The sequence below is a fragment of the Schistocerca cancellata genome, chromosome 1 (genome assembly GCF_023864275.1).
Source record: "Schistocerca cancellata isolate TAMUIC-IGC-003103 chromosome 1, iqSchCanc2.1, whole genome shotgun sequence".
NCBI classification, from domain to species: Eukaryota; Metazoa; Arthropoda; class Insecta; order Orthoptera; family Acrididae; genus Schistocerca; species Schistocerca cancellata.
This window is the reverse complement of record NC_064626.1, coordinates 306471948-306485365: the sequence shown is the minus strand read 5'-3', so window position 1 is coordinate 306485365 and position 13418 is coordinate 306471948. Positions and strand designations below refer to the sequence as shown.

At 39.9% G+C, this 13418-nt stretch overlaps 1 protein-coding gene across 2 annotated transcripts in view; it reads left to right on the top strand.

Annotated features, from left to right (window-relative positions):
- LOC126172674 (D-2-hydroxyglutarate dehydrogenase, mitochondrial) overlaps positions 1 to 13418 on the top strand; it is a 74683-nt gene that overhangs the window by 46171 nt on the left and 15094 nt on the right. For both annotated transcript variants that reach the window (XM_049920901.1, XM_049920900.1), the window contains exon 6: positions 6672 to 6958. In XM_049920901.1, coding sequence (XP_049776858.1) covers positions 6672 to 6958 — 287 coding nt within the window. The remainder of the gene's footprint in view (positions 1 to 6671; positions 6959 to 13418) is intronic.

The window sequence follows — 13418 nt, the reverse complement described above, 5'->3', positions numbered from 1 at the left end:
CCACAAGATGCAACCATCACAGCAGTTTTGCTCATGTTAGTCAACGGTGGTCTATTATCATCAGCCTGTGGACCGAAGCTCAACACTGTGCCCTGGACGAGTTCACTCCCCAATATGCCATAGCCATTCCCTTTCACTGCACAATGGTACTAGGGTCTTGCCTAGCCACAGAACTCAGGAAAACTAAGCAATGTGACCATCTATCGATGTGAGACTGCCACAGATGAAAATTCTCCATGAATGACATTCACCAAAATGGCAGGAAATCTCACTGATGCTATAATCTATGACTAACTAGTCTGGGCACTGTATACGTGGGGACTTCTCTCTTTGCAATGTCAAATGCTTATCCTGGTCAGTGTGATTCTGTGGTACAAAAGCAGTTGTGCTGAAGGTCATAAATGTACCTAGCCAACAGGAACATGTATTTCAAGAATCACTATCAATGCCAGAAGAAGCCCTTTGAATTTGTTGTTTTAACAGTATGTAGTCATGATGTTAGTCTTGGATGGGACTTCTTGCAGGCATTGTAAGCAGTTATAGATTGTGGAAGATCAGAGCTCAGAGTTGATAAAGCAATGCTGACAAACACACATAACAGAGATTGCCCTGAGCTGTTGTTTGTCACTGAAGATATTGTTATCCCACCATTGTTGACAAGATGAGTGCCAGTTTATCAGTCAGTCAAGATGCTAAGTTAAACTGTGAAGCTTTTGTTGATCACAAAAAGCTACTCCAGCTCATAAAAGAAATCTGCATGCCTGTAAAATGATAAGCTTTGTAGGTGGTCAATGAGAACTTTTGATTTCTGTCATGAGCAGCCACAACTCACCCCTAAAGGCGTGTGTGTGTGTGTGGACAGCTGAACCTTTCCAGGAAGGATAGGTTAGTGTCATCGACAAAGAATTGTACAGTGCAATGTACTACTACTGGTACTGAACTGGGTTTTGCCTGAGTGAGGAACAACATCAGCAAGTGTTGGCATTTCTTTGTCAATTTTTGGATGCTTTCATATGCAAAGCAAAGAACAGGCAACCAAGCGGCCCTGGTAAAAAACCATATCAAAACTGAGGATAATTCGCCAATTAGCAAGTGCTCATATAAGGGGTTGCCAACTAAATGAGATAACCTGGTAGAAAGTGGAGAGGATGCTGGAAGATGACGATGTTGTATCTTCGGAGAGTCCTTGGACCTGCCCTGTCTGTGATCCTTGTGAAGAACAAGGACAGCATATGATGTTTCTTAGTCAACTAGTAATGGCTAAACCAAAATCATAAAGAAAGATGTCTTGTCCATTGTTTTGCATTGGTGTCACCTTAGACTGCTTGAAAGGAGCAAAGTATTTTTCAATCTGGCCATGCAGACAGGCTACTTGCAAGTCAAGGTTGACAAGGCTGACCAGGAAAAGACTGCCTTGATACCTTTGGAAGGGCTTTATGAGTTGAAGTCATGCCATTTGGACTGTGTATTGATCCAACTACATTTGAATGTATGATGGACAAACTGCTTTGACACCTTAAATGGATGATATGTCTTTGTTATTTGGATGACACTGTAATGTTTTGAAGACATTTGAAGAATACTCACGTCACCTGACAACCGTGTGGAAGTGTATTGAGATTGCAGATCACTGTCTGATACAAAAGAGTGGCTGCAAGGTGTCACCAAATTCTCCTGGAACAAGTTATAAGAAAGATATTTCCTTGTCCTTAAGGAAGTGTTAACATTGCCAGTTCTAGCATTACGTAAAAAGAATGTCAAAATGGAACTTCACACTGATCCTAGCAGTTTTTGGATAGAGGCGTTCTTGTACAAATTGGGCAAGGTGATGGAAAGGTGATAGCTTATGTTTCAAGAGTACCCCCCCCCCCCCCCAAGTCTGAGATGAACTACTCTACAACTGAGAAATGATGCTGTGCAATTGTTTGAGCCATCAACAAGCTCCAGCCATATTTATTTGGAAAACTATACACCACTGTGATGGAGCACCATTCTCTATACTGGTTGATTACCCTGAAGGATGTGTTGGGTCAACTGGCGTGATGGACACTAAGGCTTCAGGAATATGACATCACAAAGGTATGCAAAAACAGATGCAAACACAAGCACACTAACAGCTTTTCAAGGAATTCTGTGGTGGAACACAGCAGCGTGGACAAAACCCCAGTCATCACTGCATTAAATAATGTTACTGCTCAACGGAGTAAGATTTAGCACTGCTAAAAACCGTACAAGCCTCCAGTGGTGGCTGTTATCTTGTATGCATGCTGTAAATATTGCATTAAAATTACACGATTTATCTTCAAATACAAGCTGGAAATCGCACTGAAATTACACCATTTCTCTTTGAATGCATGCTGCTATGGAAATAAAGTGGACAAAAACATGTTTTGTAGTGCTCTCTCCGTGATAACTAGGAACCAGTATCGAGTACTGCCTTACTACAATCAACTCAAGAGAAGTAACACAGTTGTCTGTTTTCTACAGAGCATGCTCTGATGTGACATCATCCCTTCCAGCACTATGAGTGCTGTGTTACACACACACACCCAGGTCAGTATTATTCTTTGTAGTTGTGTGTAACATATTGTGCAGCTATAGAGTTTGAGGACATTTTGAAGATACATTTTCATGATGGCACTGTGGGCAAATAATGTGAAGCACAGACTGGTAATTTGTGAACCTGGGTTTGATTCATGCTGACACCATCATAATCATTTTTTAATTACTCATTCCATAAGTTTAATAAACACAACAGCTACACATAACAGACTTCAGTCATCAATAATATATTCTCCTTCACTATTTATAATGGCCTGCCAATTCTGGCATAATTTTTCGATTCAGAAACCGTATGGTTTAGAGGCAAAGAACTTGTCGAGCCATGTTCGTAGCACATTTTTATCTGGAAGGAAGATCATTGATGGTTGTTGGATAGAGAGTGGGAAAGGTGAAAATCTGAGGGTGCAATATCAGGCGAACAAGGTGGGTGTGAAATGATTTCCCAATCCAGTTCCTGTATAGAGTTTCTTGTCAGTCTAGTAGAATGCAAGTGGGCATTATCGTTGAGTAGTATCACTTCACGCACCCATCATTTTTGGATTGCGTCTGCAAGACGTCAGATTCAGTGACAGTAAATGTCAGTTGTATTGATTACACCTCAGAAAAGCAATTTGTAGTACACCACAACGCTGCCGTTCCACCAGATTCATAACATTATCTTATAGGCATGCCCACAGGTCTTTGCACAGGGTGTTGCTTCCTTCCCCCCCCCCTCCCCCCCCCATGTTAGCATAAAGACACCATTTCTTGTCACTAGTAATGATACAGGATATAAATGGACACTATTGTCCACAAGCCAATTGATGATGAGCAAGCAGAGATACACATATGGCCACCCACAGATTTTTGTGATTTTAGTTTAGAAGCAATTATACCCATACACCTGATTTTTGAATCTTCCCCATTGCTTGCTAATTTCTCACATTTATGGACTTATCACATTTGTCAGTTCTCGAATACACTGATGTAGATCATTGTCATTTAATGTATTTAATGTCGCTCTCTCTCCAGCAGACAGAGCAATGCTGCAGGCTGTGGTGCATGAAGTGCGATGTAGAGGTTAGCATCACTTGCTAACCTGGTGTGGGTCACCAATTCAACCCCAACCATTAGCAGTTATTTGCAATTAAGTAATTATCATTTATGGAACATTCATAAATTATCATATGTTTGTAAGTTTGTATATTCTGGACTATTCAGTGTCTGTGTAAAGACCAGCATGGAATATTTGATGTTTGTACAAGTAGCCTCCCTCTCTGTCAGCAGGCCAGTTCTGTTCTGGCTATATATTGGTGTTGGTAATCAATTTGCTTTCAGTTTTAAGTGATGTACCTCACCAATGACCGTGCCTTCAGATTTGGAGTTTACTGTGGTTTCAACATTACAGTTTTATCAAATTCTTCACTACAATAGATATGTCACCACCAGTGGCATTCACCCTATCGCTATATTCATATATTATGTATTTATTTATTTATTTACATAGTTTACACCCACATTGGAGCATTAAAAGCAAACATAATACAACAGAATCTACAATGATTAAGTTTAGGTCTTAGCAGCCAGCAATTTCTTTGTTTCCCAAAATTTCTTCATTCGCTGTGATCTGGTTGCTCGTTCTTCTGCAGATATTATAGACTTCCTCCATTCTGATGGTTTGAATATCAGCCATGTGTATTTGATCTTCGGATGCAGTTTCTCTTCTCTGTGTTGAATTTGGCGTGTGGTGATGTTCATTTCATCCAGATCACTTTGTACTTCTTTAAACCAGATGTTTTTGGTTTTACTGTTCCAGAAGTAGTCAACGTTGCTTCAAGATTCTAGTATTTGTAAGGCAAGCCATGTGGCTGAAAAATGCAATCCTTCTATTCTGCATCGTATCAGTAATGAATTCACTTTCTTTATACACTACCGAATTGGGCAAAAGTCTCCGCTGCCCATTAACTTGGTGTTTTTTTACTGATAATTGTTCGGAGTATTCTTCTATCAACTTTCTGCAATTTGTCAGTTGTTGCTTGAGTATTTAATGTGAATAGTGTTTTACTTGCATATGTTGCTTCTGGTTTAATGACGGAGGAGTAATGTCTAAATTTAGCATTTATTGAGAGAGTTCGTTTTTTGTAGGTTGGCCATGTGGTTCTCTTTGCTTGCTGTAGTTTTAATGTTCTACTATCTATTGATGCTTTTTCATTAGCATTCCAGGTAATAAGCTCACAAATATATTTAAACTTTTTTACTACTTTAATTTTTTGATCATTATGGAGTATGATATGGGATGTGTCAATTGGGAAGCTGGGCTTCATTTCTGTTTCCTCAGACGAAATTTGCAATACAACCTTTGCAACTAGTTGTTCTACCTGAACCTTTGCTCCCTCAATATTGTTTGCGAACAGTGCCAAATCATCTGCAAATGCAAGTCAGTTAAGTCGAATCTTTCTTACAATCTTAACAGATGGTGGGTATACCTTGTTCCATTCATGCATGATTTTCTCCAACACACAATTGAACAATAATAGAAACAATCCATTGCCTTGTTGAAGGCCAGTATGAATCTCAAAAGGTTCAGAGAATTTATTTCTGAACCTTACTCTGGCTTTGGTATTTTGAAGGGTGACTTCGAGGTTGACAAGTTTCTGATGTAAACCAGATTCTTTAAGAATTACAGTAGAGATTCACGACGGATACTATCATAGCCTTTTTTAAAATTGACAAAGGTGATCACTAGGTTCTTGTTCCTGACCCTTTGATGTTTCATTATCTATTTGAGACTAATAATTTTCTCAGGACAGTTTTGTCCTGGATGAAAGCCTCCTTGATATTCGTCTAGTTCACCATCAAGTTGTTCATGAATTCTGAAAGACAGAACCTTGGAAAAAATTTTATAAGTAATATCCAACAGGGATCACTATAATATATATGCCCATCACAATTTTAAATTTCATTGCAATTCACTTTTGGTTTCGTCTAGCTTTCTGTTCATAGTACTCTCTGCCCAATACTACTTTTAGTGAATGAAACTACTCTAAATGAATGCCATATATGTCCTTATTTTCGTCTCTATAATTGATGTATTTGATTTACTCGCATCTCCAAACATAACACATAATTCATCATACAGCCTATAGAAGGATAGCTCTAACCTAAAAACTTCACATGTGAATGCTACACATAGCTGCCTCCATGTGTAGTGCACCCCTAATGTCTGTAAACTTCCTCCTGGTGAATTGTGAACTGAGTTTTCACCCCACCTGTGAAGCTAGCTGTGTTCACAAATTTAGCTAGCAACCTAAGGAAACAAGAATGGCTGCTAACTCCAGGGTAGCCAGCGGCACTTGTTGTACCCAGTTGCTGTCAGAGGAGCCTCCTCCACATATTTAACAAGAACCCCAAAAACTCAGTGTGCACATTAGCCTTCCTCCCTGACGTACCAGCTCATTACCCATCCAATGATGGAGATCCCAATGACCAGCAAATGGGTTCTCTGTGGTTGTTTGGCACCACTGCCATCCCTGTGGATGAAGGATCTTGTGCTGACACACATGTATTCTCAGCAGTTGGCAGTACTCTGTATCTCTTGCTAAGGTGTAAGGGGATAGCAGTATAGCCAGTATTCGCATTTGCCTTCTGCCCAGCAATACAAGACCCTGCTACTGACTGCCATTTTTTCCTGTGTTATAGCAAACTGAATAGGTCATGTTTATCAGGAAGTGCAGTGACATAAGGGATAGTAAATAGTGTCATAGGTACCAGAGGTGTTACATGCCACAACAGCAGAACACACCAGCCTGGAATCTGTCAACTCTACTGAGTGTGGCTCAAGTCCAATTCCCCCGGCATTTGTTCACAACATGCACAATCTCATCCACTGCAGCTACATGGTAACAAGAAATGAAGTAGTACCCCCGGGCAGTTGGAGACAATCTGAAGATTATGGTGAGGCAATATATCAAAATACTAAACTGAATGACAGTGACTCCATATGATGAAAATACGGAAACATAACGAGTCCCACTATCTGTTAGATAATGATTAACACTTAACAAAACTCTTTAACAAAATCAAAAATGCATGTTGGTATCTTCATACGCACTGTTTCTCTCTTTTTTCAGGTTTACAGACTTTTGAAGATGTTCTTAAAACACTCCAACTTGCAAAACATTCACTTGCTGAGATTTTGTCATCTTGTGAAATGATGGATAACCCAACAATGCAGGCAGTTACACAGAATCTGAAACTTAAGTGCCCTGTAGAGGAATATCCATTCTACATGCTGATAGAAACTTCAGGCAGTGACTCAAAACATGATGAAGAGAAATTATCAAAATTCTTGGAGGAGGCTATGTCAGGCAACTTGGTCCGTGATGGGACACTCACCAATGAACCTTCCAGAATCAAGGTAAAAATAAATTTGTATATTTGCAAACACAAACATCTTATGCTTGACATTGCTCCCATTGTTTGTATGATAACCATCATTTTTATATCTTGTTATCCTCAGCATCTGTTGTTAATGCCAAGTAATATAATCAAATCTTTATTGAATTGTAGTTATTTTCAACAGTCCTTTAATGATATTATGTAAAAACCAAATATTTCTCTCTCTGGACAAGATATCACATACGGGCATCATTTAATGGAATTAAAGATACTTAAAATAAAAGCAGCTGGAGGTGAAAAAGAAGACATGGTAAATGCAGGTTTTCACAATTTCATAATCAGAATGGAAGTATGCCATCATGTTAGACGGATAGTAAAAATTTGATAATATAATGTATGATTTTAAATAGTAAAGTTTATATTAAGTGGCTGATGAGTGGCAACAGTAACCAATTGCTCCCAATACTATTAGTGGATGTGAGTGATAGAGCTCATTGGTTTTTGAAAATTGTGTATTGCTTGAATAATATTTATATATATTAACACTATTGAAAAAAAGCACAAATGAATGTCCTTAGGTGATGTGCCCCATGTGAGCTGCGTGTGAAGTCATATTTTCATAGGCATTGAAAATGTATCTGTGCATATCCCCACCATAATTCATGCCATCTTTCTTACTCATGGAAACATCCTACCGGCTCACTCTATCATCAGCAGGCATGACAAAAAGAAAATGAAAAGCAGTTTAACTTAATAGCTTCATGTTTCACTTTCCCCACCATTGTGCAAGACTTTCAATAGTTGCAACGAGGAACAGCAGCTCTCATTCTGCTTTGTCTCTTCCAGCAGCACAAGTCTTGAATCTCTCTTCTTTTTAATATGACTATTGAGTGTCATGGCAAAAAAATGTCCTTTATTTTCAACTATGTGTATAAATACACTCCTGGAAATTGAAATAAGAACACCGTGAATTCATTGTCCCAGGAAGGGGAAACTTTATTGACACATTCCTGGGGCCAGATACATCACATGATCACACTGACAGAACCACAGGCACATAGACACAGGCAACAGAGCATGCACAATGTCGGCACTAGTACAGTGTATATCCACCTTTTGCAGCAATGCAGGCTGCTATTCTCCCATGGAGACGATCGTAGAGATGCTGGATGTAGTCCTGTGGAACGGCTTGCCATGCCATTTCCACCTGGCGCCTCAGTTGGACCAGCGTTCGTGCTGGACGTGCAGACCGCGTGAGACGACGCTTCATCCAGTCCCAAACATGCTCAATGGGGGACAGATTCGGAGATCTTGCTGGCCAGGGTAGTTGACTTACACCTTCTAGAGCACGTTGGGTGGCACGGGATACATGCGGACATGCATTGTCCTGTTGGAACAGCAAGTTCCCTTGCCGGTCTAGGAATGGTAGAATGATGGGTTCGATGACGGCTTGGATGTACCGTGCACTATTCAGTGTCCCCTCGACGATCACCAGTGGTGTACGGCCAGTGTAGGAGATCGCTCCCCACACCATGATGCCGGGTGTTGGCCCTGTGTGCCTCGGTCGTATGCAGTCCTGATTGTGGCGCTCACCTGCACGGCGCCAAACACGCATACGACTATCATTGGCACCAAGGCAGAAGCGACTCTCATCGCTGAAGACGACACGTCTCCATTCGTCCCTCCATTCACGCCTGTCGCGACACCACTGGAGGCGGGCTGCACGATGTTGGGGCGTGAGTGGAAGACGGCCTAACAGTGTGCGGGACTGTAGCCCAGCTTCATGGAGACGGTTGCGAATGGTTCTCGCCGATACCCCAGGAGCAACAGTGTCTCTAATTTGCTGGGAAGTGGCGGTGCGGTCCCCTACGGCACTGCGTAGGATCCTACGGTCTTGGCGTGCATCCGTGCGTCGCTGCGGTCCGGTCCCAGGTCGACGGGCACGTGCACCTTCCGCCGACCACTGGCGACAACATCGATGTACTGTGGAGACCTCACGCCCACGTGTTGAGCAATTCGGCGGTACGTCCACCCGGCCTCCCGCATGCCCACTATACGCCCTCGCTCAAAGTCCGTCAACTGCACATACGGTTCACGTCCACGCTGTCGCGGCATGCTACCAGTGTTAAAGACTGCGATGGAGCTCCGTATGCCACGGCAAACTGGCTGACACTGACGGCGGCGGTGCACAAATGCTGCGCAGCTAGCGCCATTCGACGGCCAACACCGCGGTTCCTGGTGTGTCCGCTGTGCCGTGCGTGTGATCATTGCTTGTACAGCCCTCTCGCAGTGTCCGGAGCAAGTATGGTGGGTCTGACACACCGGTGTCAATGTGTTCTTTTTTCCATTTCCAGGAGTGTATATTGTAAAGTGGCAATATTCTGAAAAGGATAATTGCTTCTCGCCGTTTAGCGGAGGTGCTGAGTCGCAGATAGGCACAACAAAAAGACTGTCGAACAAAGCTTTCAGCCAAACAGGCCTTAATCAGAATTAGACAAAACACATGCACACACAAGCGAACGAGCACACAAATGCAAATGCAAGTCACACATGCATGATCACAGTCTATGGCAGCCAAGGCGAGACTCTGAGTTTAGCTAATCACTGTGGTCATATATGTGTGTGTGTGAGTTGTGTCTGTGTGTGTTTATTGGGAGGGGAGGGGGTCTAATTCTGATGAAGGCTTGTTTAGCTGGAAGTTTTATTTGAGTCTTTGTTGTGCCTGTCTGAGACTCAGCATCTCCACTGTATTGTGAGTCGCAACTACCTGTTTCATAATATTTTTACTATTGCATCCTGAATTTTCCATTGATTGCAAAGTGGCAAAATCTTCTTGAAACTTTGTAATGGCAATTTCATTGTAGCCTTAATCAGTTCCTTTTAATAACATATCAATATTGCAATAATGCAAGATCATTTGAAGTAGCACAACTTATTCCAAAAGTATTTTAAGTTAGAAGTATGGATTTGTGAAGGTTGAGATTACTGTAGAACTCTCAATACTTTAAGGGTGGTTCAATTCTAACATAATTATGGTAAATTTTAACCCTAGTCATTGATTGTAAATATTACAATGAAGTGGAAATAGTAAATCTCTTTGTGCTTACAGAGATTTAAAGTTACTCTAAATTTAAAATAAAACACAATGGTGTTCTCATTGGCCCAGGTACAATCACTGAATGATGGCTTGATTCTGCACACTAGCACCAAATTTTGATTAGGAAATTACATAAGGAAAGTTAAATTTACAACACTATTGCCCTGTCACAACCATGAATAATTCTAAGAATCAAAACAAAGCAAAAGCTGTTGATATAAGAGGCTTACTTTGAGGTACCTTCCAGGTATTGTATATATCAATCAAAATTCCATATATAAACCGAGATATTGTGTTTTTAAGAATGCAGTAAGCACTGTAATAAGGAGTGACAGCAACTGCCACTTATCTCGTTGTTACTTGTAATTTAAAGTGACTTGGCATGCCATGTTATATACGCGTATTTGACGTGTGTATACAGGAAGAAACACAGCTCACAGACAATTCAAAATTAGTTTTATTTATTAAAAAATGATTTTGACACCCATAAAGAATTCTACCGTAAATCAGTATCTAATGTGCGTGTGTATGGGGGGGTGTTCTCTTTTAGCTAACTTTTATGTTGGTTCTTGGACTTGAAAACTGTGTCAATAGAAATTTTGTCCACACATATGGAAACACTAACCATCTTAAGAAGACTGCAGTGGAGGGATGCATGTGCAGGTTGTCAATGCCTGTGTAAATATGGCTTCATGTTAAATGTTTTACTAACTGTAACAAGAAATGCTAGATGTAATGAGCATCTCCAACCAATTCAGTGCAGACACTCTACATCATGTAAAGAAAATTGTCTAACAATAATGCACACCACGTATATGATGAGCTCTGTTACTCAAAATCAGTAATGATGTATAAAAGTGTTTTTGAAAGAACCTGGTTATGGTTAACACTCATCAGCCAATTTAGATGTAGACTTCACTTTTTAATGTTTCTGTGGAAATTACTTACTAAAAATGAAATTCATCTGCCTCACATCCGGCACTTCTTAATATGATGCGAAACATTTTGCTGGCTTAATATGATAACACATACAAATGACACCCTTGTCTACATCAACTGTATGCAACATGGCATTGTGGGTATTGAAATAAAGGATTAGTATGTCATTGCATGTGAAGTCATTTACAAAACAATTTATCTTTGTACCCAGAAAGAAAGATACGGAAGATAGCTGATGAGCAGAAAGAGACGATGACATGATTAATACATTACTGAATGCAATAAGCAACCATACTATAGTGATGAGAGTGACTTCAGCTGTAACGTATCACAGTGTTATTTAACAGTATTTTTTGTTGTTGGTGCCCCTGCTGCTATCATGGTCTTCAGTCTGAATACTGGTTTGATGACAACACCCCCCCCCCCTCTCCCCCCATTCCCAACACACACAAACTGATTGTTCCTTGATACTTCAGAACATGTACTATCACCCAGTCCCTCCTTTTCCTCAATCTAATTCCCTCAGAATTTACTGATTTGATTTGACAGTATTCCATTACTGTTGTTAATATTCCTCTTTTATAACCTCTTTTCATAATGTTTTCTATTCCATTCAACTCATCATTCAAGTCCTTTGACACCTCCAGCAGAATTAAAATGTCTTCAGCAAACCTCAGAGATTTTTATTTTTTCTGCTTGCACTTTAATTCCCTTCCCAAATTTCTCTTTGTTTCTTGTTACTTCTTGTTTAATGTATAGATCAAGTAATGCAGAGGGTGGGCTACAGTCTTGTATTACTGCCTTCTCAGTTGTTGCTTCCCTTTCGTGTCCTTTGACATTTGTAATTGCAGTATTGTTTGTGTACAAGTCATAGACCCTTATGTTTCCTGTGTTTTATCCTCGCTACTTTCAGAATTTCAAATTTTCGGCCACTTTCTCGATACCTGCTTAAGTTATAAATGGAGGTGTGGCTATCTTTAATTTATCTTTTCAGATGGGTTGCAGGGTCAGTATTGCCTCATTTGTTCCTAGATTTTTCCAAACCTGATCTTTCCCAAGGTCAGCTTCTGCTAGTTTTTCCATTCTTTTGTAAATAATTACTGTCAGTATTTTGCAACTGTGACTTATTTAACTGATGGCTGATGGTTCTGCAATATTCACCTCTGTCAGAGCCTGCCTTCTTTATAATATTTATATTATATTTATCTTGAAGTCTGTAGATATTATGCTTGTCTCTCAATACATCCTGCATATTTGGTGTGTTAGTTTTGTCAGGATTTGTTCTCATAACGAGCTCAATAATTCTGAGGTAATGTCATCTACATAAGGTGCCTTGTTTCATCTTAAGTCTTCCAGAGCTCCAACAAATTGTTCTCCAGTATCACATCTCCTGTCTCAGCTTACTCTACTTCCTCTTCCCTTTCCAGAATATTGTATTAAAGTTCTTTTTCTTTGTATAGCTCTTCTATATAATTCTTCCATCCTTCTGACTCCCCTTCTTCATTAGTACTGACTTGCCATCCAAGCTCTTCACATCCATATACCACTTCTCTTTTCTGAAAGATTTCATTAATTTTCCTAATTGTTGATCTACCTTTCTCATTGTCATGCTTGCTTGCTTATACAGCTTTGCTTTTCTTCTCAAGCCATTCTTGCTTTGCCATTATATAACTTTCTTCAATTTCATTTTTTAGCCATCTGTATTCCCTTTTGGTGATTAATTTGGTCCTTTTTTATATTTTGTTGTTTTGTCAGTTTAATTCAGTAATTAATGTGTTATACCCAGATTTCTGTTGGAGGTTGTAATTTTGTGCATTTGATACCAAGTTTCATCACTGTTTTCTCTCTCAATCTTATATTAATCTTCTATTGTATTCATTCTCCCTGTTGTAGTAAAGTCCTTGCCTAATGCTCCCATTGAAACTGTCAGTAACCATTGATTTTCTCAATTTATCCAAGTCCCTTTTCCATAATTTACTCCCTTTCCACAATTTCTTCAGTTTTAATCTGCAGTTCAGAACCAATAAATTACAGCGGAGTCTGCATCTGCAGTTTAAAGTGTGCATTTTAAATCTCTGCCTATCAACGTATTATTTAACTTGAAATCTTCCAATGGCTCCTGAGTGTCTTCCGCGAGTGCATCCCCCTTTTGTGATTCTTAAACAAAGTATTACTAATGATTAAATTATTCTCTGTGCAAAATTCTAACAGGTGGCTTCCCTTCTCATTCCTTTGTTCCCGTCTGTGCCCTCTTATTATAGGTATTTCCTTCTTATCCTTTTGGTGCTGTCAAATTCCAGTTCTCCACCGCAATTGAATTTTCATCTCCCTTAAAGACCTGATGAATAATTTCTTTTATCTCATGCTACATTCTTTCAGTCTCTGTCTTATCTACAGAGCTAGTAGACATATAAACATGTATTACTGTGGTGGGTGTGGGTTT